This window comes from Tursiops truncatus, chromosome 15 (genome assembly GCF_011762595.2).
Source record: "Tursiops truncatus isolate mTurTru1 chromosome 15, mTurTru1.mat.Y, whole genome shotgun sequence".
NCBI lineage: Eukaryota > Metazoa > Chordata > Mammalia > Artiodactyla > Delphinidae > Tursiops > Tursiops truncatus.
The window spans coordinates 15,163,587-15,186,796 of NC_047048.1; the positions used below are offsets into that span (position 1 = coordinate 15,163,587).

The 23,210-nt window shown below is 50.7% G+C and overlaps 1 protein-coding gene across 2 annotated transcripts; it reads right to left on the reverse strand.

Annotated features, from left to right (window-relative positions):
* Positions 1–1,858: 1,858 nt before the first annotated feature.
* Positions 1,859–20,956, reverse strand: ITGAX (integrin subunit alpha X). Of its 2 annotated transcripts, none has more exons than XM_033839879.2 (30): positions 20,786–20,956; positions 20,144–20,246; positions 19,572–19,648; positions 19,184–19,254; positions 18,917–19,031; positions 17,400–17,530; positions 17,122–17,267; positions 16,721–16,874; positions 16,266–16,416; positions 15,989–16,062; positions 15,697–15,826; positions 15,444–15,586; positions 15,153–15,293; positions 14,855–15,064; positions 12,533–12,663; positions 12,243–12,400; positions 11,946–12,100; positions 11,100–11,231; positions 10,938–11,011; positions 10,579–10,720; positions 7,629–7,745; positions 7,455–7,534; positions 7,281–7,364; positions 5,164–5,242; positions 4,946–5,053; positions 4,752–4,835; positions 4,435–4,548; positions 4,211–4,312; positions 3,832–3,942; positions 1,859–3,285 (listed from the first exon to the last, which is right to left on the reverse strand). In XM_033839879.2, the coding sequence occupies exons 1-30, from the start codon at positions 20,844–20,846 to the stop codon at positions 3,187–3,189; spliced, it is 3,477 nt and encodes a 1,158-aa protein (XP_033695770.1). In that variant the 5' UTR covers positions 20,847–20,956; the 3' UTR covers positions 1,859–3,186. The 2 variants fall into 2 exon arrangements, with proteins under 2 accessions (XP_033695770.1, XP_033695769.1); XM_033839878.2 differs by having other exon boundaries at positions 19,545–19,648.
* Between the last annotated feature and the right edge of the window lie 2,254 nt (positions 20,957–23,210).

The following is a 23,210-nucleotide window of genomic DNA, read 5'->3' on the forward strand; positions in this document are numbered from 1 at the left end:
AGCTCATATCCGGGCTACAGCATCAGCTTCCTCATTGCCAGGGGTGTTGGCGCCCTCTGAGCCAGGATATGGAGGACAGTGAGGACTGACTCAGGCTCTTGCAGGCACACCCAAATGTCTTTCCACATATCCTGACCCCACAAGTGCTTATTTATGATCATCCGCCCCTCAGCTTCCCATTTTCTAAGCTATAAGGTTAATCCCTTTAGAACAGCCCAAATGTAAGTGCAAAGTGTTAACGGCCAGAGCTCATGACTGATCACCAGGCAAACCTCTCTGAGTTCAGCCCACTGGTGCACCCCAGCCAGACCCATCTGTATACCAGGCATCAGCAGGCATCTCCCCCACTCCCTCCTTACAGGCCACAGGGGCAGGATTAGGGGCAGGAGAATTTGGAGGACAGGGTGTCCCTCTGCTGCAGACGGGCGAGCCCTTTTGTCAACTTGAGAGTTAGCGCCAGGCAGAGGTGGGTCGGTGACACATGTTGTCAACCTTCCCCGTCAATAGGAAGGGAGATTCTTACCATGATTGCTGTTCCTTCATGAGAGACTCCACTTGGACGAGTGCTGTGTGCACTGCTAGGAGCTCGTGCTATATGCAGGTGTATTGGGTTCCTACACCCTTCTAGAACTGGGACCAAAATCCTAGGGGTACTCCCTCCTGTTGTCTCTGAGGCTGTGCCGAACTCATACCTCCCAGAGTCACAGACGCATCTAACTCCAATGGTAGTCCTGCTTGGGGGAATGCCTAAAGCTTCAATCTGCTTCACTAGTGTCTTGCCTTCTCAAAGGCAGCTTGTTGCTCTGATCCCCTGTACCACACGTGCCCTTCCTTTATCAGGCAGTATAAGGGACGGAGGCACTGTGCAGGGTGAGGAATACAAGTCCTCCAAACCCCAAATCCTACAAACACTTGTGCTTCCTTCCCATTCTTAGAGGTTGGATAGACTTGCACCTCATCCATCACAGCTTCTGGGACAGTGTGCCCCTTCCCCCAACAAAGGAGTCCCCAGAACTTTACGGCAGTGCCTGGGCCTTAAATTCTCTGTGGGATCACCACCCATCCTCTCCCTCACACATGTTCCAGCCAAGTCTGCAGAGTGTCCTGAGCAGAGGCAAGTCTTCCTATGTTAATATTCTGTCATCAGTGTAGTGGGTCCGTTTTACTTACGTGGGGAAGGAGAACAGGAACAGGTCTGGGGCTACCATCCCGTGACATACGGCGGGGCTGTGCAGGTAGCCTTGGGGAGCACTAGAAAGGTTCACTGTTGCCCCTCCCACGTGAAGGCAAATTGATCTTGAGATTCAGTGGCCAAGGGTCTACTGGACCTCTTGTGTGAAGGCCTTTTATATGCCTTTATGTACTCTGTGGGTTCCTGTTACTTGCAGCCAAAAGCAATCTTCTGTGGAGACATTAACCTCACTGCTGGTTCTGTAAGCTTCTTGGAAATTATGGGACTCGCACATGCTTTTGCTATCAAAGCAACTTTGATTTATGCCACTGGAGTTTTTCTGTCTTCTCTGTCTTCAGTGATGAAATTAATTGATTTTAGATGGGAAAGTGATATGTTGCAGTCATTCTAAGAAACCTCTGTTGCTTTATGTGAGAGGTCATTATACTTTGTTTGAAAATGACACAAAAGCTTTGATAGTTTCATGGTACGATTTGACAAAGTTTCATAATGGACAACAGCCTAGGAACAAACAGATATCTGACCCAATAAAATCCAATTTTCAGCTGGTATATTTTCTAGATAAATTTTTTAGCTCATAATCACTCATCCCAGCATTCATGCATCCTTATACTCAATGCGCACTAGAAACTTGTTCAGTACTGATTTTGATGACATTATTCTAAGTTGCAGCAATTATGTTTTATTGATTTAATCACAACTTTTATGCTTCAATGAATAATTTTTGAGCCATTGATCTTTTTTTTTGATTTGGAGCTATAATACAATTAGATAGCAATCCTGAAAAATTGCAAATATAATGCAGGGAAGCAATAAATCATGAAGGAAAATTATGTAAAAATAGCACCCATTGCCTGCATGTTAGACAAGAGCCCCTGCAGTCCTTGAAGTCCAGGGACAAGCTTTAGGAACACAATTATTAAGGGTATAACAGGATTTCTGTGAAAGTCACCAGGTTCAGATGTGTGAGATACGTGGGTTTAAAACTGTTTCTTGCTTTTTTTTCCCTCTAAAACATAGCACTTAGGAGACCATTGGAGACTGCCAGAGGTTCGTGGAGCACCTTTTGAGAAATAATACTCTAAAGCCCAATCCTTATAAAGTCTAAATGGAGCCCGGCTTGAGGCAATTTCATCATAGTTGGTCCTTCTGAGTTCCCAAAGCTTCCAAACCCTAAAGGGTTTTGGACCCTGTGATGGATGGGGGAGATAGTTTGGGGACAGAAGGGGATACAGTTGACCATGTCACCTCAAGTCACATGGTTAACTGCCTCCCCTTCTGCTTTTCTAACTAAAACGTCCATGTGGCCCAGGCACCTCGGTCGTGGCAGCAGTGGGATCTCTCCAGGGCAGGGAATGGCCTGCTGTGTGTTGACTCCCAGGTCAACACCAGGTACCACTCTGAGCGTTATGCTGAGATGGGTGGCATAATAATAAGAATGACCTTATTGGGGGCAGCACATCTCTGATAGAGGACTTCAACGTGCTCTCCAATCACTAACCATAGGCAGACAATGTTCCATTCAATACATCCCAGGGTTTTTAAGAAACATCTGTGTATTGGTTCACAAGCTGAAGAGTTCAGAAGTTACACTGCGAGTAATGGGAAGCCACTGAAGATGGATGAGGATGAGAGCCTGGTTCAGAACTGTATTTTAGGAAGATCATCGATGGTTAGTGGATGAAGGGAGACTGGAGCCTGAGGCTATTGTCCATCTATTTCTAGGTAGAAATTCCAAGTCAAGTCCTCAGGAGAGGCATGTCAGGGATCCTGTCCTGGGATTTCCAGTTGGAGCCTTGACAAGACCAATGGCCCTTCCCAGGCTAGGTGCTTTGTGCAAACACACTGCATCCTCCCAAAGAGAGAAAGCAGCCTGATGCCAGCCTCCCTCAGTTGGAATGTTCTTCCCCATCAGGCCTGACTTGGGTGAAAGTAAGAAGGCCAGGGAACATCTCAGGGGAGAGCAGATCCAAAGGAGAGCAGGAGGTAGTTTCTTACTGGGCAACTTGGGGGTCTCCTGTCCCATTTTCTGGAGCAGGCTGTCCATTTGCTCCCTCCATCATTTCCTTGTACTGACGTTTGAAGAAGCCAACCTGTTGGGGATGAAGGAGAAGAAAATCAGGAAGTCCAGTGGAAGAGAGGAAAAGAGATGATGGGGAGGGGGAGCAAGCACCATTTCTGGAACCCCCCTATGTTCCAGCACTGCACTAGGAACTTTATATAAATTGTGTCATTTAGACTTTGCCACAGTTCTGTGAGCTGGGTAGAACCACCTTCAGAATGAGAAACCGAGACCGAGCATGGACCAAGCACATGCCAATGGTCAAGGAAAGAATCAGTGGTGGTGTCAACATCAAATCCAAGGCTGTGCTCTCATGTTCTAATTTGTGTTTAAGGGAAACATGTAAAGAGGTGGAGAAGAGTGAAAAAGAAATGGAGACAGATTAGAGGAGGCTTGAGAATCAGATAGAAAGACATGGGGTCAACTGGGGACTGGTTATGTCACAGGTGGGAAGCGATCTCTTACATGCAGTGACTTAGGAAGAATGTGTGCCTGACCCCATGGTGAGTCTTTCTCACACTGTAGAAAGTGTGGTACCAAATTCTCGTGGTGTCAGGAGTGGGATGAAAACACTCACCTTGTACAGTATGGCTGTGATGAGAGCCAGCAGCAGCAGTCCTCCCACAGAGCTGCCCACAATAATGGGGGTGGGGTTATAGACCTCATACTTCTCCAGCACCAGCTCCATCTGGAGTGGAGATGACTCCATCAGAAAGTATCAGGACTCTTGCTATCCCAGACTCCTCCCAGGTCCCCTTTAACTCCCTCCCCTTCTTCATCAGGCTCTGCTCCAAGAAGTGAGATACAGAAGGATTCATGGGCTAAGGGACAATTGTCCTGCCCAGGGACCTCCATCCTTCCTCTCTCCAGGCTTGCAAGCCCCCCACTCAGCATCACAGATTTAGCATCAGGAGCTCTCTGACCAGCCTGGTCACTGCCTACCACACGGTCACTACCTGGGCTCTCAAAAATGCCTCCTGTCCTGGAAGCTGGGAATACACGGATCTGTTGAATGTGATCTCAGCTACACTCACAACCAACACCTTCTTCTGCAGTGTCTGCAAAAGAGAAGGGGAAGGCTGGGAAATAGCTCTGGGGAGGGCTCGGGGTTAGAGAAACGCCCTGGCTTGAGGTGGGCACAGACACATCAGGCCCCACCTGAGTCTGGGAGGGGACACACCTGGCTGACCCAGCCGAAGCTGAGATTGCCTTTCAGGATGAAGTCAAGTTCCTCCTGGACGCCGAAGGAGCGGATGTCACAGCGGAACCTCAGGCAGGCAGCAATAGAGCAGTCCTGGGGAAGAGAACCGGCATCAGGCCCGAGAAAGGTGGGTTTGAAGGTAGAAGACCACATTCAACTGTCTGATTTGAGGGGAGCAGCCACATCTGAGCTCAAGCAGGCTGTTCAGCAGACATCCATCTAATGTAACATGCATTCCTGAATTAAATTCCTCTGAAGTGTGGCTTCCAGTGGGGGACAGCCCAGAGCCCTCTCACCAGGACAGGCTTCTTCTGAAAGTGGGTCAGGAAGTCGGACTCTGTGGGCACTGTTCTCTCTGAAGGGCACTGAATCGATGGGTTCTAGGAAAAGACACAGGGAGAAAGCATGTGATGGGGTCATCAGGGATTCATGAGGACCAAGGAATCCAGGGAGAGGGCATTAGTGGAGGACCCATACAGTCTTTGAGTACCTGAGGGTGGAGGACCTCTATATCCTGCCACACGGCCAACCGATTCAGCTCCACGGGCACTGAGAAGTCAATGCTGACAGGCAGGTCCCTCTGTCCCAGGTTGTTCACCTGCACGGAGGACAGTGAGGGCAAAGGTCATGTCGAGCCCCACATCCCTCCCGAACCTCTGGCTCCTGGGCCCCTGCCCCAGCCCACTCTCCTGAGTCACCGTCACGTGCCTGGTATCTGTGCTGAGCCCCGCTGCTTTCCTCCTCCTCGGAGGCCGAGAAGTTGAGGTACTTGGTGGACTGTTCATGGCTGAGGGGAGAGGAGGTGTGGGTGGATGGGAAGTTCTGTTAGGGCCTCCTAAGGAGGCTCTGGCTGGGAGCATGACAGGACAGATTGTCAGAGGCCCCTGGGGTGGTCTGGAATGAGGTCTGTGGCTGATCTGGGGTAATGGGAGGGTTTAGGGAGCAGGGCTGGGCTTCAAGCTGCGTGCAAGGTTCTTGCAGAGGTTGCCCACATAGGAGACCGCCAAGGCGGCTGGGCTGGGGGTGCGGTGACAGGGACTGAGAGCTCTGACCCGGGGGGAGCGGGGGCCAGGGCCTGTCCTCTCTGCGCCTGGGTTTTCCTTCCAGGCCTTCATGGACACAGAGGATGCCGGATGGGCAGGTAGGACACAGCAAAGGTTTAGGGAGACTCAGGCGGATGCTGTTGACAAGTGTCTACTGGACCTGCCCCTTCTGGTCTCCCAGAGGCCTTCCCTGGGGCCCTTCTCTCCTGTTTCCTCAGCTTTTCAAGCCCGCACCCTCGACAATGAAAGTGCAGTGTCCTAACCACTGGACCGTCGGGGAATTCCCTCCTCAGCTTTTCTAGACCTGAGGTTTGGAGGTGAGGGTGGGCCCAACACAGACTCTTCCCTGGGTCTTAGTGTAACAATACCTTGAGGCTGCCTAGGCCCCTCTGGAGACCCAGTGGCCAGCCTGGCCCCTTGCTGGGTGGCTGCTCTCACTTCTGCCCCACCCCCCTGCCCCACTCTACTCTTTGCATACCTGCCCTTTACCTGTACCATTCAAATTCTAACTCCCACTCCGACTCCAAAGTCTCATCCCTCCTCTGTGAGGGGCTCAAACACCCCGGCCTTGTCCTGGGGGCCCCTCGGAGTGCCCCGACCCACAGAATCACAACTGTAGAATACAAGTGTGGAGTCACACACACCTAGGCATGGCATGTCCTGCTGGTGGGTCCCCTGCAAGCAGGTGTGATAACCCCGGTGCTCACACCAGCAAGCAAGCTCCGAGCTGACAGCTGCCTGGGCTGCTGAGAGCCCCCAGTGTGCAGGTGTGAAGGACAGTGTGAAACCCCGGGCAGAAGGAGGTAATCCAAGGAGGCCCGTGGGCAGAACTAGCAGGGGAAGGTACCCAGGCTAAGCCATGTGGGCCTGTTTCACACCACGAGTGTGGATCTCACAAAGGCAGGGGCTTATGTCTGGTGTTGATTACACATAATAGGAGCTCAATAAATCTTTGTTGAATGACAATTTATGGAAAGTAACCACAGCACTGTGCCTGGAACATAGTAGATGCTAGGAAGGTATTTGTTGAAGGAAGGTATCTGCTCAGGCTCTCAGCTTGACTCCTTAGTGTCAAACACCGTGTGTACCCCTCCTTGGGCAGCATTTAAGCCCTTTTCCTTTCATCCAGCTTTTCCCTGATCCCCAGTCTCTGCAGCCAGCAGGTCATTTCCCCCTGTCCTTCCCAAAGGAGACTGGGAAAAGGGGGAGGGGTGGTTCTAGAAGGCCTGCAGAGTGTAAATCTGTTCCTTGTGGTGAGGAATTGTCCTGCCCAGATGCCAAGGCTAAAGCGCAATGCCATGGACACTTCAATGTTTAGCTGAAGCCTCCCCTGCCAGGAGACCCTAGTGTCCCCTCGTCCCCTTGAAAACTCAGGTAGCCTCAGGAGACAGAACCACAGGGAGGCCCCTGATGAGATTCTTCCTTGAATCAGGATAACCTTGCTCCCCAAAAAGGCTGTAAGAACCTTGAAAACAGGGTCACATCTCGTATGTCTTAGGGAACCCGGGACAATCTTGAGGCTTTTAAGAAAGGCTCCTGAGAACTGAAGCCTCTGTTAAATGTAGGATGTAGTGATAATAATATCACAATTACTATTATCGTCAATAACCCACACTGAGCACTCGATGACTGATTAGTAAGTGCTTCTAGCAGGGTCATCTACCGATTGAGAGGGTGGTGATAAAGCTTAAATATCACAGATGTTCAGCTGCTGCAGAGTGAGAGTTCCCCGAGACCCACAGAGTGATGGAGGAGGAGCCCTTGGAGGTCGTGGCGTGGTACCTGCTGATCATGGTGTACACGGCGTACTTCACTGGGAGCTCCAGCCGGAAGGTGGTCTTGCTCATCTTGGGGGTGTTATTCTCACTGGAAAGGGAGGAGGATCCCAGCTGGCAAGTTCCCCAGAGGAGGAGGCTGAGCGGGACGGAGCACTGCCCTGGGCCTGGCCCAACTCACCTGCTTACATTGGCTGCAAGAAGCAGCCGGCCTCCCAGCATGGCCGTGGGGGAGACGTCAAAGGTGGCCCTGAAGGTGATCTGAGGAAGAGGTAGGAATGGGGTGTGGGGGAGGTCACCGAGGAGTAGGACGGGGTGGGGGTAGGGGAGTAGGCGGGGCAGAAGCAAGGCTCACCTGGGCGCCCTCACGGAAGATTAAGTGGTTGATGCTACAGCTGGTGCTGAGGGTGCCCTGGCTCCCGGTGGGGGCACTGTCACAGTTCAGGCGCGGGGCACGTGACTGCAGCTGGTTCTAAGGAAACACAGATGAACCAAGGCCGGTGAGCATTTGCTAGTGTTCCAACGAGACTCCATAAACTACTGACAGTTTCCTGAATCTACCTTAAGGTTATGTTTCTTTAAAAAAAAATCTTTAAACACTATCTGGTCAAACTTCTTCCTAATGTAGAAATCCCAGATTTATTAGCATTTCTTCCTTTTTTTTTAATAACTTTTATTGGAGTATAATTGCTTTTCTTCCTTTTTATTTATGGTTCTTTTTAAAAGGTTGTACTATGAAAATTTCAAATATACTCAAAAGTGGAGAGACTAGGTAAATCTACCCAAAGTCCCCATCACGCAGCTTAAATTATCAGCATTTTTCTACTCTTGTTTTATTCAGCTGTTCTCCACTCTTTTTTCTCTTTTCCTGATTAATTTAAAGCACATTCCTAACATCACATACTTTCATCTTGAAAGACTTCAGCGTGTATCACCAACAGACAAGGGTATTTTTTAACATAAGACAAGACTCAACAAATCATACTCAACAAAATCTGATCCCTAAGATCAGCTAATATCCAGGTCACGTTCTGTCTTCCTAGATGGTCTCCAAAAATGTTACATTACAGTTCATTTTTAAACGCAATATCCAACAAAGGTCCACGCATGGCATCTGGTTGATGTGTCTAGAAGTACCTCCAGCGATAGGGTGTTCACCCCCCACACAGCTGGAGTTTGCCGCTCCTAGTGTATTTCTTCACGCATTGATCAAAATATGCTCCCATTGGGAAGACTAGCCTAGGAGAGACATGGGAGACCAACCAAACATTATGTGCAGACCTAGTTAAGATGTTGGTTCAAATAAACCAGTTAAAAAATATTTTTGAGACAATTAAGGAAATTTGATTATGGTCTAAATACCAAGGAATCATTCATTTCATTGGGTGTGATAATGGCTATGGGGTCACGTAAGATGTCCCTACTGTCCATAACAGTGAAATAGGAAGGTGTGTGATGACAGGATGTCTGGGATTGGTTTTAAAATATTTGAGTAAAGGGAAAAAAAAACAGGTGACATAAATGTGGTGAAATGTTGATCATTGTTGAATCTGGGCGATAATTTTGGGGGAGGTTTGTTGAACTACTCTCTTCTTTTGTAAATGTTTAACATAATTTTTCATAATAAAATTTTTGTTAAAAATCTGTTTCTCTTTGACTCCCTGTGGTCCTAGTTCTGTCCTCTAGAGCAGGGATTGCCATATGACAGTCCAGCACCAACTTTTATAAATAAAGTTATATTGGCACACAGCCATGCTCATTCATGCACATATTGTCAATGGCTGCTTTCACCTTACATCAGCAGAATTGAGAAGATGTGAAGACACTCTGTGGCCCACAAAGCTGAAATATTTACTATCTAGCCCTTTATAGATAAAGTATGCCAAGCTCTGATCTAGAGTAACCAATAAATCCAACTCCTTCCTCTACAGAGCAGTATTTTATTTTATTTTACTTACTTTTTATTTAATTTTATTTTATATTTTCCACGCTGCACAGCTTCAGGGATCTTAGTTTCCCAAGCAGGGATTGAACCCGGGCCACGGCAGTGAGAGGACCGAGTCCTAACCACTGGACCACCAGGGAATTCCCCAGAACAGTGTTTTAAAGTATTTGAAGGCCGAATCATCAAAAAATCTGCAAACAATAAATGCTGGAGAGGGTGTGGAGAAAAGGGAACCCTCTTGAACTGCTGGTGGGAATGTAAATTGATACAGCCACTATGGAGAACAGTATGGAGGTTCCTTAAAAACTAAAAATAAAACTACCATATGACCCAGCAATCCCACTACTGGGCATATACCCTGAGAAAACCATAATTCAAAAAGAGTCGTGTACCACAATGTTCATTGCAGCTCTATTTACGATAGCCAGGACATGGATGCAACCTAAGTGTCCATCAACAGATGAATGGATAAAGAAGATGTGGCACGTATATACAATGGAATATTACTCAGCCATAAAAAGAAACAAAACTGAGTTATTTGCAGTGAGGTGGATGGACGTAGAGTCTGTCATACAGAGTGAAGTAAGTCAGAAAGAGAAAAACAAATACTGTGTGCTAACACATATATATGGAATCTAAAAAAACAAAAAATGGTTATGAAGAACCTAGAGGCAGGACAGGAATAAAGACACAGATGTCGAAAATGGACTTGAGGACACAGAGAGGGGGAAGGGTAGGCTGGGACAAAGTGAGAGAGTGGCATGGACTTACATATATGTTACAAATTTTAAAATAGATAGCTAGTGGGAAGAAGCCACATAGCACAGGGAGATCAGCTCGGTGCTTTGTGACCACCTAGAGGGGTGGGATAGGGAGGGAGGGAGGGAGACTCAAGAGGGAGGAGATATGGGGATATATGTATATGTATAACTGATTCACTTTGTTATAAAGCAGAAACTAACACACCATTGTAAAGCAATTATACTCCAATAAAAATGTTAAAAAAAATAAAATAAAGTATTTGAAGGCCAAGGTATGTTTTCCTTTAAAAGAGGAATATTGATAGGATGTGGACTACAAAGAAATGTAAAGCAGGGTCCTTGCTCTCTTCACATTAGCAGGCTCCTGGGAACTCATTCCTGACGGTCATTCTTAAAATGCAAGCCCAGAGTTGAACACAGAATGAGCCAATGCATGCCCCAGCCAACACAACCACATCCACCCAACCACGATCAGCCCAGCCCTCTTGGTTTACAAGAGGCTGTTAAACAATGGAAGCCCTGCCTGAGCCTTGAACCCAGCACAGGAGTCTCTGCTGATCCCCTGCCATCAGCCTTTCCTTCCCCAGAGAGGACAATACCTGCCCCCCTGCCACACGTCGATAAGATAGCCCCGGTGGGTAGAAGAAGGTGATTGTGGTTCCATAGGAGTCCTCTCCATCATTCCACACTCTCACTTCCAAGTTCAGCTCCAGGTTACTCCCCACAATCAGGGTCTTCAAGCTGGGTGTTGGGGTAGAGGGGAGGAGGTGATTCTGTGACTGAGGCTGGAAATGGTGTGGGGATGAAACACAGAGTAGGAAAGCGGGGGAGAGATGGGGACAGGATGTCTGGGTCCAGAGCACTGGGTAGAGATGTTAGGGAGAGCCAGGGGCAGGAGTTCCGGGTTCCAGGAAGGGGGATGGGGGACCAGGGGAGGTCTGAGGGGCTGGACGCTCACCCTGAGACCCCAAAGGAGATGCCGAGGTCGTCCTGGCAGACGTGATCGGCACCACAGTTCTTCTCAAAGGGGAGCTGAGAGTGAAGGGAAAGCAGGGTTTTCCCCAAGATCTGGAGTCCACACCCTCCACCCGCTCTGGAAGAGCCCAGCACCAGGACTCACAGAGGTCATGAAGTATCTCTGGGCATCCACTGCCAGCATAGGCTGGAGGTTTCCAAAGCCAGAGACAGGCTTGCCCACTAGGGAGAAGTTGAGACGCAAGATGATGGGGGTCACCGGGTCCTCCACACAGGCCTGGCGAACGGACATTGGAGGGAGCAGTTGGCTAAGAAATGCACCATCGCAGCCACTAGCTGGGTCCCGTCTCCTCATCCGTAAAGTGGAGTAACAGTGGTACCTACCCACCCCCCATAAATGCTCATCCACAGGATTCTGCGTGCAGAACCTCTGCTGTGGTTGTCCTTGGTCTTGAGCACCCTTCCCGCAGCCTCCCACAGGCTCACTTACTCTACTCAGGGTCTCCCCAGACTGCTCCCGGTGACCCCCCGACACCCTCTCTGTCCTCTCCCCAGCTTTATCTCCCTTCATAGCCTGCATCACCACCTGACATCTATTACTTAGGAATCTGGTCACTTTTGATCTTCTCCCAGAGCTCCCCCTGGGCATGATTGCTTTGTCCACTGCGGGGTCCCTGGTGACAAGGACAGGGCCTGTCTCAGAGGAGGAGTTGGATAAAGGAATCCCATCCCCATCGCCCCATGGCTCTCTGAAGCAGCCGTACTCTTTTTCCTGAAATCCAGCCGTGTAGCCTCTGGCAGATGAAGCCAACCTCATCCATCCATTCACTCACTCACTCCACCAACATGTGTCAAGTACCTCAAGTACCGCCTGCATTCCATGTGCCATGCTGGGGCGGAGCGAGGACCAGAACACACCCGTTCTTTCCCTGCCCAGTCCCCTGACAGCCTCAGAATGGCCTCTATTCCCAGGACTCTGAGGCCCCCTCACCGGCAGGAGCAACCTCACGGGCTCACAGTGCTGTGTCAGCCCCAGGTCTCGAACACGAGTCAGATTCCGAGTCCCTGTCTCCTCGAAGACAGCACGAGGACTCAGGCGGCCAGGGTCAAGGGTTAGGTCAAAGGTCACAACGCTTTGGAGGTTAGCTGTAGGGGAAAGCGGGGAATAGAAAAGGCTGAGAGAGTGAGGAACTTCCCAGCTGGGCAAGGGGCAAGGTAGGAGACAGGAGTCCTGGGCTTGGAGACTCCCAGGGTCAGGGCATCCTGGGTCAGAGGGGAAATAACTCACCCAGCCGGTTCTTGGGACTTTGAGAAACACGAAGGCAGACAACGGCCTCACCCAGAGACTGGGCGAAGGCCAGCTGCTGGTGGCATTCATACACAGACCTGGTGATCTCTGGAGGTGTGATGTGGAGGTTTGCCCACACCCTAAGCACAGGTCTGGTCCTGCGGGCAGAACACTGAGCTGAAGACAGGCCCTTGGTCCTGGGAGGACAACCTGGGAGGGCAGGTAGGGAGGCTGGTGTCCTAGGCAGACCCAGGACCACCAGGGGAGTGTCTGGGGAAGGCTCTTCTCACCTGAGCAGCAGCGCGTGCCCCCAGGCCCCCACAGCCAAGTCCACCAGTCCATCCATGGTGAGGTCCTGACCCCCGCTCAGCGACTGCCCAAAATACTGGAGGCTGGGGGAGAACTGGGCGCCTGTGACCCGCTGGCCAGAGAGGGAGAGGCAAGTCAGGTTGGGGGTGATGGAAACAAGTTGGACAGAAGAACGAGAGGAGCAGGGAGCTGGGGGTATGGGAGACAGAACGAAGGGGTGAGCAGTAAAAAGACATCTCCAAGAAGTGCCTAAAGAGAGAGGCGGGGATGGGAAAGTGGTGACTAGAGACAAGGGAAGATTCCTAGGACAGAAATGAAGAAGTGGAGATGGAAAGACTGGCCCGGTGACCTGAGTTTTGTTCACTCACTCAGCTAGTTAGTCTTGGGTTCTGACTTTGGCTCCTTCACTTATGAGCCATGGGACCTTAGGCCAGGAGTCAGTCTTTCTGTGCCTGTTTCCTCATCCCTCAGCTGGGATAGTAACACCTCAGAGAATTGAATGAATTAATTCGTGGAGTTCTTAGAACCACACCTGACGTATGGTCACTAGTCAGTAACTTACTATTATGAGTATCAGGGCTCCAGCCCTACCTCCCACATTGCAGATGGTGCCAAGGCCGTAGGGCCTTTAAGAGGCCAATTCCAGACTTGAAATCAGACTCTCTGACCTCATGCCCAAGACCCCTTTTTGCTCCCCGTAGCCACCCTGTCTCTTCAGAAGACAAGGTGGGACCAGGTCGGGATGGGGAGGGGCTGTGCCCATATGCAGATTCCACGCTCCTGGACCACCCACCCTGTGGGTCCCTCCCCTTTTATTTCCATGGCTCCTGTAACGACCAGTCCCTTTAAGAATATGCCCTTTAAATCTCTGGGCACTGATGGGACTGGCAGACATTGAGAGTAGTAATAATAAAATGAAAAAGAAATTTACCAATTACCAAGGAAGAGGGGGTAGAAATAGTACAAACACAGCCAGACAGCCTTGTGTGCAGGAGAACCGATCTCACCACCATGTCATCCCCATGTCCCTCATTTTCCTCTACACCCCAGCCCCTGACAACCACTAATCTCCTTTCTATCTTTACGGATTTACCTATTCTGGACATTTCATGTAAATAGAATCATACAATATGTGGTCCTTTGGGGCTGGCTTCTTTCATTTAGCATAATGTTTTCAAGGTTCATCCACGCTGTAGCATGTGTCAGTGTTTCGTTCATTTCATGGCTGAATAATATTCCATTGTATGGGTATACCACATTTTATTTATCTGTTCCATCAGTTGATGGGCATTTGGGTTATTTCCACCTTTTGGTTATTATAAATAATGCTAATATAAACAATCACGTATAACTTTCCTGGTGTGGTCATGTTTTTAATTCTCTTGGGTGGAACTGCCAGGTCATACAGTAACTCTGTGTTTAACCTTTTGAGGAGCTGTTTTCCAAAGCAGATGCATCATTTTACATTCCCACCCGCAGTGGATGAGAGTGCCGGATATTCCACACCCTCACCAACGCTTGTCATCTGTCTGTCCGATTCTAGCCATCCTAGTGGATGTGAAGTGGTTTTGATTTCCTGACAACTGGTAACTAATGATGTTGAATATCTTTTCATGTGCGTATTCGTCCTTTGTATATCATCTTTGAAGAAAAGTCTTTTCAGATCCTTTCCTTTTTTTTTAATTGGGGCTTCCTTAACTTTTGCCAGGGGAAGTAGCCCTCCCTTCTCAGAGAACCCTGCCCCCTTGGGTGAAAGGCTCCTGCCTATGGGCATTTGGCAGGATTACTGATGGCAGGAGAGAATAAAGTCATGGCGTCCAGGGAGATGAAGGGGTGAGTGGACAGGCAGACTGAGGCCACCAGAACTAAACTGACTGGCAAAGGGGGGGCTCTAAGAGATGGAGCATTGGGTTAGAGTCAGGAGGTTGGAACCTCCCTCATCATCATTCTTGATCCACTATAAACCTTGGACAAGTCCAGGCACTTATCTTCTCCATGCCCCAGATTTCATCTCTAAAATGCATTTGCTAATGCCTGGCCTATGTACAGTGTAAAACTGCTGGGGGACTAAAAGGCTTGGGTGGAGAACCCACTCAAGTATCAAGTCACCATGCAAAGCAGGGAATGGATCAATGTTTCCATTTCTCAAATTCCACAGATTTTTCTTACTGTCTACTAGGTGCTCAGTGCTGGATAAAAGAGATAAGATAAGGGAAAAAAGAATTTTCCAGGCAGCAGTGTCAAAGACAGGGAAAAGCCTGGAGGAGGTTGCTGTGGCAACAGCAACAGTGACCGGGCCTCACCTGGCTGTGGGCGGGGCTGATGCCCAGTCCCGAGGTTCCGTGAAACAGGTAGACAGCACCCCGGTTCTCCTGCTCTCCCGGGGCCCCGATGGCCACGTCCGTCAACCTGTCCCCGTTCACATCCCCCAGCACCGTCAGAGCTGCCCCAAAGCGGCCCCAGGGGTGGCCTTGCTCCCCTCGCAGGACAGCACCACACTGCCACTTAGCCCTCTGCAGAACACAAACAGTGTCAGGTCCCACCCCAGGCGACCCCTCCACACCCAGACCCCACCCAGCCCGGGTCTCATCAGCCACTCACCCCCCGGGGAAAGGGGCACACGGACACCTGCCCGCCCCGGCTCTGCTCATAGTAATGGGGGGCCCCGATGAGGACCAGGTCGGAGCTGCCATCTCTGTCCACGTCCACGGAGCTGAGGGAGGCCCCAAAGTAGGAGCCGATCTGGAGGGCAGAGCGTGGAGTCATCCTGCGTACCCCTGCACCCACGCTGGGCCAGGTCCCGCCTCTCCCCGGATACCGGCCCCTCCCTACTGGGTCCCGCACTCCCTTCATCTCCCTCTCTGTCCCTGGAGACCCTCCTCCACACCCAACCTGGGTCCCTGTGACTTCAGCCTTCAGCCTCCATTGCCCGGACACCTGCGTGAAGATGACAACCTTCCCGGTGTGCTGATGGCGGGGGGCCCCCAGGACAAGGCTGTGTACCCCCTTCCAAACGGCCAGCTCTGTGGAGTAACCTGAGGGGACCAGGCCTCAGCACAGAGGCTTCCACTCCCCACCCCCGGGCCCCTGCCCTTCCCAGGCAGCCCGTCTCCCGCCCGGCCCTCCGACCACAGCCTTGCCTCACCCAAGTAAGAGTTACTCATGTCCGCGTGCTCCTGAGACACGTGGATGAAGGTGGGGCTCCTATTTTCGGGGTACAGGAAGGCACCTCCAGACCAGCTGAAGCTCCCCACAGCCCCCAGAACTGGTCCATCCTGGGAGGAAAGGATTCCAGAGCAGGTGGGAAGAAGAAGACAGCCTATTCCAAAACAATGCCTGCCGACGGTTCCACCCACTCGCCTGATTCTCACTCTTGCCTTCCCTCCTCCCATCTCTGCCTCACCCTACATCAGTGGCCTGAAAGGGGCCCCACTCACAGGCATGAGCACAGCACTGAAGCCCTCCTGGGACATCTCCAGTTCGAAGGAACTGCTGCTTACAGTCTGCGTACCTAGGGGAAAGCATGACACCTAGGATTCATGGGGAAAGACAGGCTTTGCCAGGTTCAGGAAGGATCTCAGCTTTAAGAGGATCTCATGTGGAGACTAATACCCAAAGGGAAAGACTGGCCCATGACACAGGAGTCCAGGTTCTAGAAGGAAAAACATTTATGGGTGAGGGCTTCTTCAGTGAGTAGTTCCATCTCTGACTTACCCTCAATGGCAAAGATCTTCTCTTTCAGTTGGTTTTGAATGTCTCTCAAAGCATCAAAGTTCTCCACTTTAAATATGTGTTCATGGGAGGGCTTCGATGCGATGTCCTTTAATTCTTGCCAGGAATGTATATTTTGAAAAGCCAATCCCACCTGTCCCCAGCAAAGACCAATTCAGTGAAAATAATCATAACTATAATATGCCTGCTGGGTGCTGGGATCTTCCAATATAACCCTGCAAGGTTAATATTATTACACCCAGTGTACAGGCAAGAAAAATGAGGCCCAGACAGCCTCATCAAGGAGCTTAGGGAAAGGATGAGGATACCCCAGGCTGAAACAGACTTTTCATCCTGAAGTAGAAGCTGAGAGAGCTGGGGTTTCTGTCCTTGAAAGGGAAGGTGGCTTAAGAGGCCGCGAGGGGAGGAAGCAGTGGGAGGGCATCCCCACATCCTACCCCGATTGCATAGCGGATGATGCCAGCAGCCTCAGCACTGGGAATGACGTCCTTGTAATCCAGAGGGTCACCTTTTTTCTGCCCATCGGTGATGACAATGAGGATTTTGGAGGCATCTTTTCGGGCCCCATATAAGGCACTGAACAGCTGTTCTCTGTCAGAGAAGATGAGGGTCCAGAGGCCAGTGAACAGAGCTGCTGCTTAGCCTCTGATGCCTTTGTGAGAACAAGGAGATTCTGCTTCCTCTGTGATGCTCCCATCCCACCCAGAGGCCCCCGGCTTGGTGAGGAGACCACAGACTGAACTCCAGTACCCATCTCTCCCTTCCTCTTGGAGACAGATGCGGCCCAAAGGAAGACCCAGATGCTTTGGGGGAAGACCTGGGAGGAGCCAGGACTCACGTGACCATCCTGATGGCTGTGGCCGTGTGCGTGTACCCATTCAGCTTCCGTACGGAGTTCAGCAGGCTTAGTGGGTTTGAGCTGGTTGCGAAAGCTTTGAAATTGAAGTGCACATGGAACTTGTCGGAGAACTGCACCAGGGAGAACTGGGGGAACCACACAGGGCTGGGGGCTGGGCCAAGGCACCAGGACCCTGGGGTTCCTCCCACAAGCTTCCCCTGGGGAGGGGAGGGCGAGGGGGCGGCTGCATCCTTTTCTTCCCTCCCCTGAGAGCACACCTGGGAGCTGGGACTCTGGAACTGGCTCATCATAGCCTTCACGAAGTTCAGCATTTTGTCAAAATTGGTGGAGGAGATGCTGCCTGAACCATCGATCAGGAAGGCAATGTCCTGCTCCTGCCTCGGGCACTCTGGAGAAGGAGGTGGCACCAGTCCCCCGAGGGACACTCCCAAAGCCCAGGCCTCCTGGCCACGAGAACCCACCCTCCCAGGGGCTGCCCTAATTCCTGCCTAGAGCAGGGCCCTTTGGTCTCCTGAAGTCTCTGAAGAGGACATATCTGCGATTCAGCTGCTCACACCTGGTTGATAAAAAAGTAACAATTCCTCCAATCCAGATGGCGAAAGGCTGGGGGCCCCTCCTTCCTCCTCGGCTGTCTGTGCCCCACGCCCTGACCCTACCCCACCTTCTCCCCCAACATGGCCCCCATCCAGCACTGAAAGGACCTTGCTCCAGCCCCTGGCCCGGTACATCCCCAGTTGGTCAGCACCAAACTGTACTTTTGCTAAACATTTTTAATGTCATCCCTGGCAACAGTGGCACACTGGTCCTATGCTGTCCTCAGCTTCCATCTGGACCCCACTCTCCTCAGAGTGAGCGAAGAATCTGTCCCCAGAAGCGGAAGCTCTCCTGGCCCGGCTTGCTCAGGGAGATTCCTATCTAGCTCCCAGCTGCCCCCTTCTGCCTCCAAGGCTTCCCATCAGAGAGAGGGGTGTCCTGATGGTAGCCCAGGCACCTGTGGATGCATCTAGAACCTAGGAGGTACTGGGAGGGGCACCCCATTCAGGCCCCCAGATGTCAGTCTCCCCAACGGCCTGAGTGTGAATGTGAAACCAGGGAGGGGCCTCGCCCTGCCCCGGGGTGGGGGGTCTGAAAAGCTCACTGTTCCACCTCTTCATCCCCCTTCCCTGTCAGCACCAGGGAAGCTGGGCCCTGTGCTTCAACGTGCACACACACACACACACACACACATAACACAACACACACACATACATGTATACATACATCACACACTCATACACACACATACACATATACTCATACACACACATACATACACACTGCTCAGACTGCCGGCACCCACACCACCCCTTCCCAGCCTGCTGCATGAGCGAGTCTGTGCTGCAGGGTGCACTGTGTGAACATAAAGGCCCTTCACTCTAAACATCCTTGCAGCTGTGAGCCCTCACCACATGCCAGGCACTGTGCCAAACCCTGGCCGAGGACCACTGTGTGCTACTCTCAGTGTTGGGTGTGATATTATCCCACAGGCAGATGAAGAAACTGAAGCTCAGAGAGGGAAAGGTCCTAGGAAAGGTCCTGCGGTGGGACAGCGATGGGGCAGGTGTAAAAGCAGGCGGTGACCCCTCCAGCCCATGTTTGGAATCACAATACCATCTGGTAAATTTTTTTCTGGATCCCTCTTTTTTATCCACTTTGGGGTGTCTCTGACTCCACTGCAAACCAGAGTCAGAGGTATATAGGTACCTTGAAGGACTCAGTGGCCCCAAACACTCACCCTGCAGGGCAGCCGGGATCCTCTGGGCCTGCCAGGATGGGGAGACCAGCAGGAAGCAAAACCCGGTCAAGTGCATGTTCTCCCTGCATGCATGGTGCACGGTGGGGCCACAGGCCTGTGGACAGAGGGGCCTGGTGGGAGGGGTTGCCCCTGCTTCTGTCCCACCCTCCCATCCCAGCACCTTCCCCCTTCACGAGACCCCCAGCACCAGCAGCCCCAGGTCCCCACTCTTTCCCTCAGATGCTCCCGTGACCCAGGGCAACTCACCAGCAGCCGAAAGGGGCTGGTGGTGGCCACCATGGACAGGCCCAGGGACATGTTCACAGCCTCTGGAGGCACTGAAGGTACAGATGTGTGCGTGGTCACCCTCAGGACAGAGGAGGCAGGGAGCATCTCCTCTCTGGGAGATTAGGGGTTCTGACAGGTGAAGGGGGCTCTCAGGTCTTGATGGAGGTATGGGGGTACAGGGGTGCGTTGGGAAGGGAGACTCTGGGTGGGTCAGGAAGCCTGTCTGAGGGTAAGGGTCTGCAGACAGAACTGAAGCCAGGAAGTGGGTCTCCTGTGCTCTCCACAGGCCCCCAGAGCACGGGAGCCTGGACCTGGGTCTCAGCCGGGAGCAGTGACTCACCCGGAAGGAGGATGGGTTCACACTTGCCCGTGCTGTAGTCGCACTGGTAGAGGCCGCCCGTTTGATTGGAAGCCTTTATCTCCTGGGGGGCTCCAACCACCAGCCTAGGGGGAGAAAAGAACACGGCAGCTAAGAGTGTGGATGTCAGAGCCAGACTGCCACTTGACCAGTTTGTTTCCCCTCTCTGAGCCTCAGTTTGCTCATCTGTAAAGTGGAGATTAACAACAATTTAAATTCCGCATGGGAGAGATTTTTGTCTCTTTTATGCTCTGGTGTATGCCTGGCTCCTGAGACATTTAGTAATAGATGCTCAATAAACATTTGTTGAGTGATGGATTCCTACGTCATAAGGTTGCTGTGAGGACGAAATCAGTGCCCACAAAAGGGTGCCTGGCACTTTGTAACTGCTTGAGAGATAAATAAAGTTAGCTGGGGTCCTCGAGATGGCAAGACGGCCCTTCTTTCAGTCCAGCTCTTCAAAGCCTTGGCGGGAATTGCCATGGCAGACAGAGGAGAGTTTGTGAATAAAGAGAGGGATGTGGGGAGGGACAGGGGAAGAGTAGATGCGAGCCAAAGGCCAGACACCACACAGTCCTCACCAGCTGGCATACTGGACCACGCTGTATCCAAACCCAGCACTGTCCACATGGAAGGTTGTTGGCTGGTCTATGTCCAAGTTGAAGCAGAAAGAGGAAGCCAGGGCTGGGGAGGAGGGTGAGGAGACACACTTTGGTGAAGGGTCTCCCTTCTGCTCCATCTCCCTGGCCCCCAGCCCCCTGCCCCACTGTCCCCTCCAGGTGCAATGCCCCAGCATCTCCTGGTCTCCTGGACCCCCAGGCTCAGCTCTGCTTCTCTCCTTCAGATGGTCCAGAGATAGCTGTTCACCCACTGGTCTGCTAGCAAGTTTCAGTTCTTCATTTCCACAGAGCAACGCCCAAGCTCTAAAGATGCTCCTTTCCCACCCCTCCCCCTGGGCTCCTATGAGGAAAAATCCAGGAAAACTTGGGGCCAAATGGATGCAGTGGACAGAGTATAAGATTGACTCGTTCTGCCTACTTGAAAAACGTTTGGATTGCCCAGGGAACTGGCCTCTCTTCCAGAATCTCTTGAACTTCCCTAAAATGGGTTCAGTATCCTCTCGATATCCACAAACTCCAGATCCCAAACCCGCTATAACTCCAGCTCTCCCCCTACCTGGACCCCCATCCCCTCCTCCCCCTTCGTCGTGACTCTCAGCTTACCCATCGACAGGAGGAGGAAAATCCTGGTCCTGGTCATGACTGGAAGGTCAGACATGGGCATCGGAGCGTCTGAGCCACCAGGGAAACAGCTGGGCCAAGGTGCCAAGAAAGCAAGTAAACAGAGAGGGACACAGGAGGCCGCAGATAGGGAGGGAAGTTGTCAGCATGACTCAGAGGTGGAGGGTGGAGAATGCAACTAAAATAGGAAAAGAAAGGGGCCAGGCAGCCCACACACTCTGCGTCCAGAGATGATATGACTTGCTTCTCTTAGTCTCCCCACCCTAGGCTCGGGTGTATGCAAATCTCCTGCCCTGCCCTACCTCTCCAGGTTCCCTCGTTGTACTGGCAAAAGTTTCCCCTTGACCTTGAAACTTCAGTTAACCTGGGGAGGGGAAGGGGTAGATGCCAAGGTGGGGTCAGGGCCCTAAGAGAAACTCTGGTAGGAACTCTCCTTTTTGGACCTGGAAACCTCTGGGCCCAGGAGTCAAGTAGCTGGACCCTAGGAGGGGGTACAGCGTGAGTATTTGCTCATTTGTTCATCGTTTATTCAACAAGTCTAATTTGAGGCTGATTATGCAAGCCCTCTGTTAGCAGAGGGAGAAAACACAAGCCACAAGGCCCAAGCCCTGGGGTCAGTGAAGAAGAAAAATATGTAAACAGCAAGACATTGCTGTGAGAGGAGATGGTACCCATCGGTCACAAGGTATCTTACCCAGTTTGGAAGCATGTGGATTTCCAGGAAGGCTTCACCGAAGAGGTGACACTTGATCTGAGTCTTGAAGGCAACTGACTAGAGGGGAGCGTATTTCAGAAGGGTTGGCCAGCTGTGGAAGAGGCATGAGACAGGAGGGCCTCTTCGGAAATCAGTGATAGAAACCAGAGAGTGGGAGGTAGAAAGTGACAAGAGATGAGGTCAGTGGGGGAAGAGGGAAGGGGAAGCAGGCCCCAGGCCCAGAAAGCCCCCTTAAGGCCTGTTGATTTTATCTCGAGGACAGAGGGAAGCGTAGAAGCAAACTATGAAGACTGAGATCTTCAATTTTATGTTTCAGAAAGCTAGAGAGAGGGGCTGTGTAGGGCACGGTTTCCTTGGGAGCTAGCTGGAGACAGATCATTCAGGAGAGAGGTGATGAGGGCCTGTGGGTGAGCTGGTGGCCATGGGGATGAACTGAAGGCTGACTTGTCCCTAAGGCATGGACAGTGGTGATGGTTCCTGGGTACTGGAGGAGGGACGGGTCATGGGCTAGGGCAACTTTGGTGTTGAGGAAGCCAAAACGTGGTGTTTAAGAGTTTGGGCTCATAAAAAAGAATGAAATAATGTCATCTTCAGCAACATGGATGGACCTGAAGTAAGTCAGACAGAGAAAAACAAATATATGATATCACTTATATGTGGAATCTAAAAAAATGGTACAAATGAACTTATTCACAAAACAGAAATAGAGTCACAGATATAGAAAACAAACTAATGGTTACCATGGGGGAAACGAGGGTGGGGAGGGATAAATTCGGAGATTGGGATTGACATATACACACTATATATATAAAATAGATAACTAATAAGGGCCTATTGTATAGCACAGGAAACTCTTCTCAATACTCTGTAATGACCTATATGGGAAAAGAATTTTAAAGACTGGGTATATGTATATGTATAACTGATTCACTTTTCTGTACAGAAATTAACACAACATTGTAAATCAACTATACTCCACTAAAAATTTTTTAAAATAATAAAAATAAATTTAATTTAATTAAAAAAAAAGTGTTTGGGCTCTTTCATTGAAAACCACTGCTCCCAGGGAGGGAGATGTGGAGGGAAAGGATAAGGGCCTGTTATTTTTCATAGCAAAGCTTGTAAAATAATTTGTGCCTATGTATAACTTTGATAAAAATACAAACTTTAAAAAATAAAAATTTTAAAAGTTAAAAAAAAAAACGTGGGCTCTTCCGACCTCTCTATGCCTGTTTCCTCCTCTGCAAAATGGGGTGATAATAAAAATACACACCTCCTATTTTTGCTGGGACAGTTGAGTTTGTAAGTGTGAAAATGCTCGAAAGAATATTTAAGAGCTTTTATTATTGGCTATTATCCTTACTATGCTATGATGATTATTGCGTTAGGTAAGTGCGCTTCCCAAGGGGGGAAACCTCCACATCCTGAAGGGTGTGCAGGGCTGGATCTCAGGAGAAAAGTCTGTGCTGGAGATGAGTTCTGAAACCATCGGCAGAAGTGCTGGATGAGATACTGATGGGAGTGTGAAGAGGAAGGAGAAAAATGGGCCTGGGCTGGGTCCCAAGGAAATGCCAATGATGGACACAGAATAGGGGCTCAAGAAGGTGGGGAAAGAAAGTGTCCGCAAAGAAGGAGAGAGAAGGGCACAGTGCAAAGGCAACGTGGAGAGAAGGAGTATGAACAACATCACAG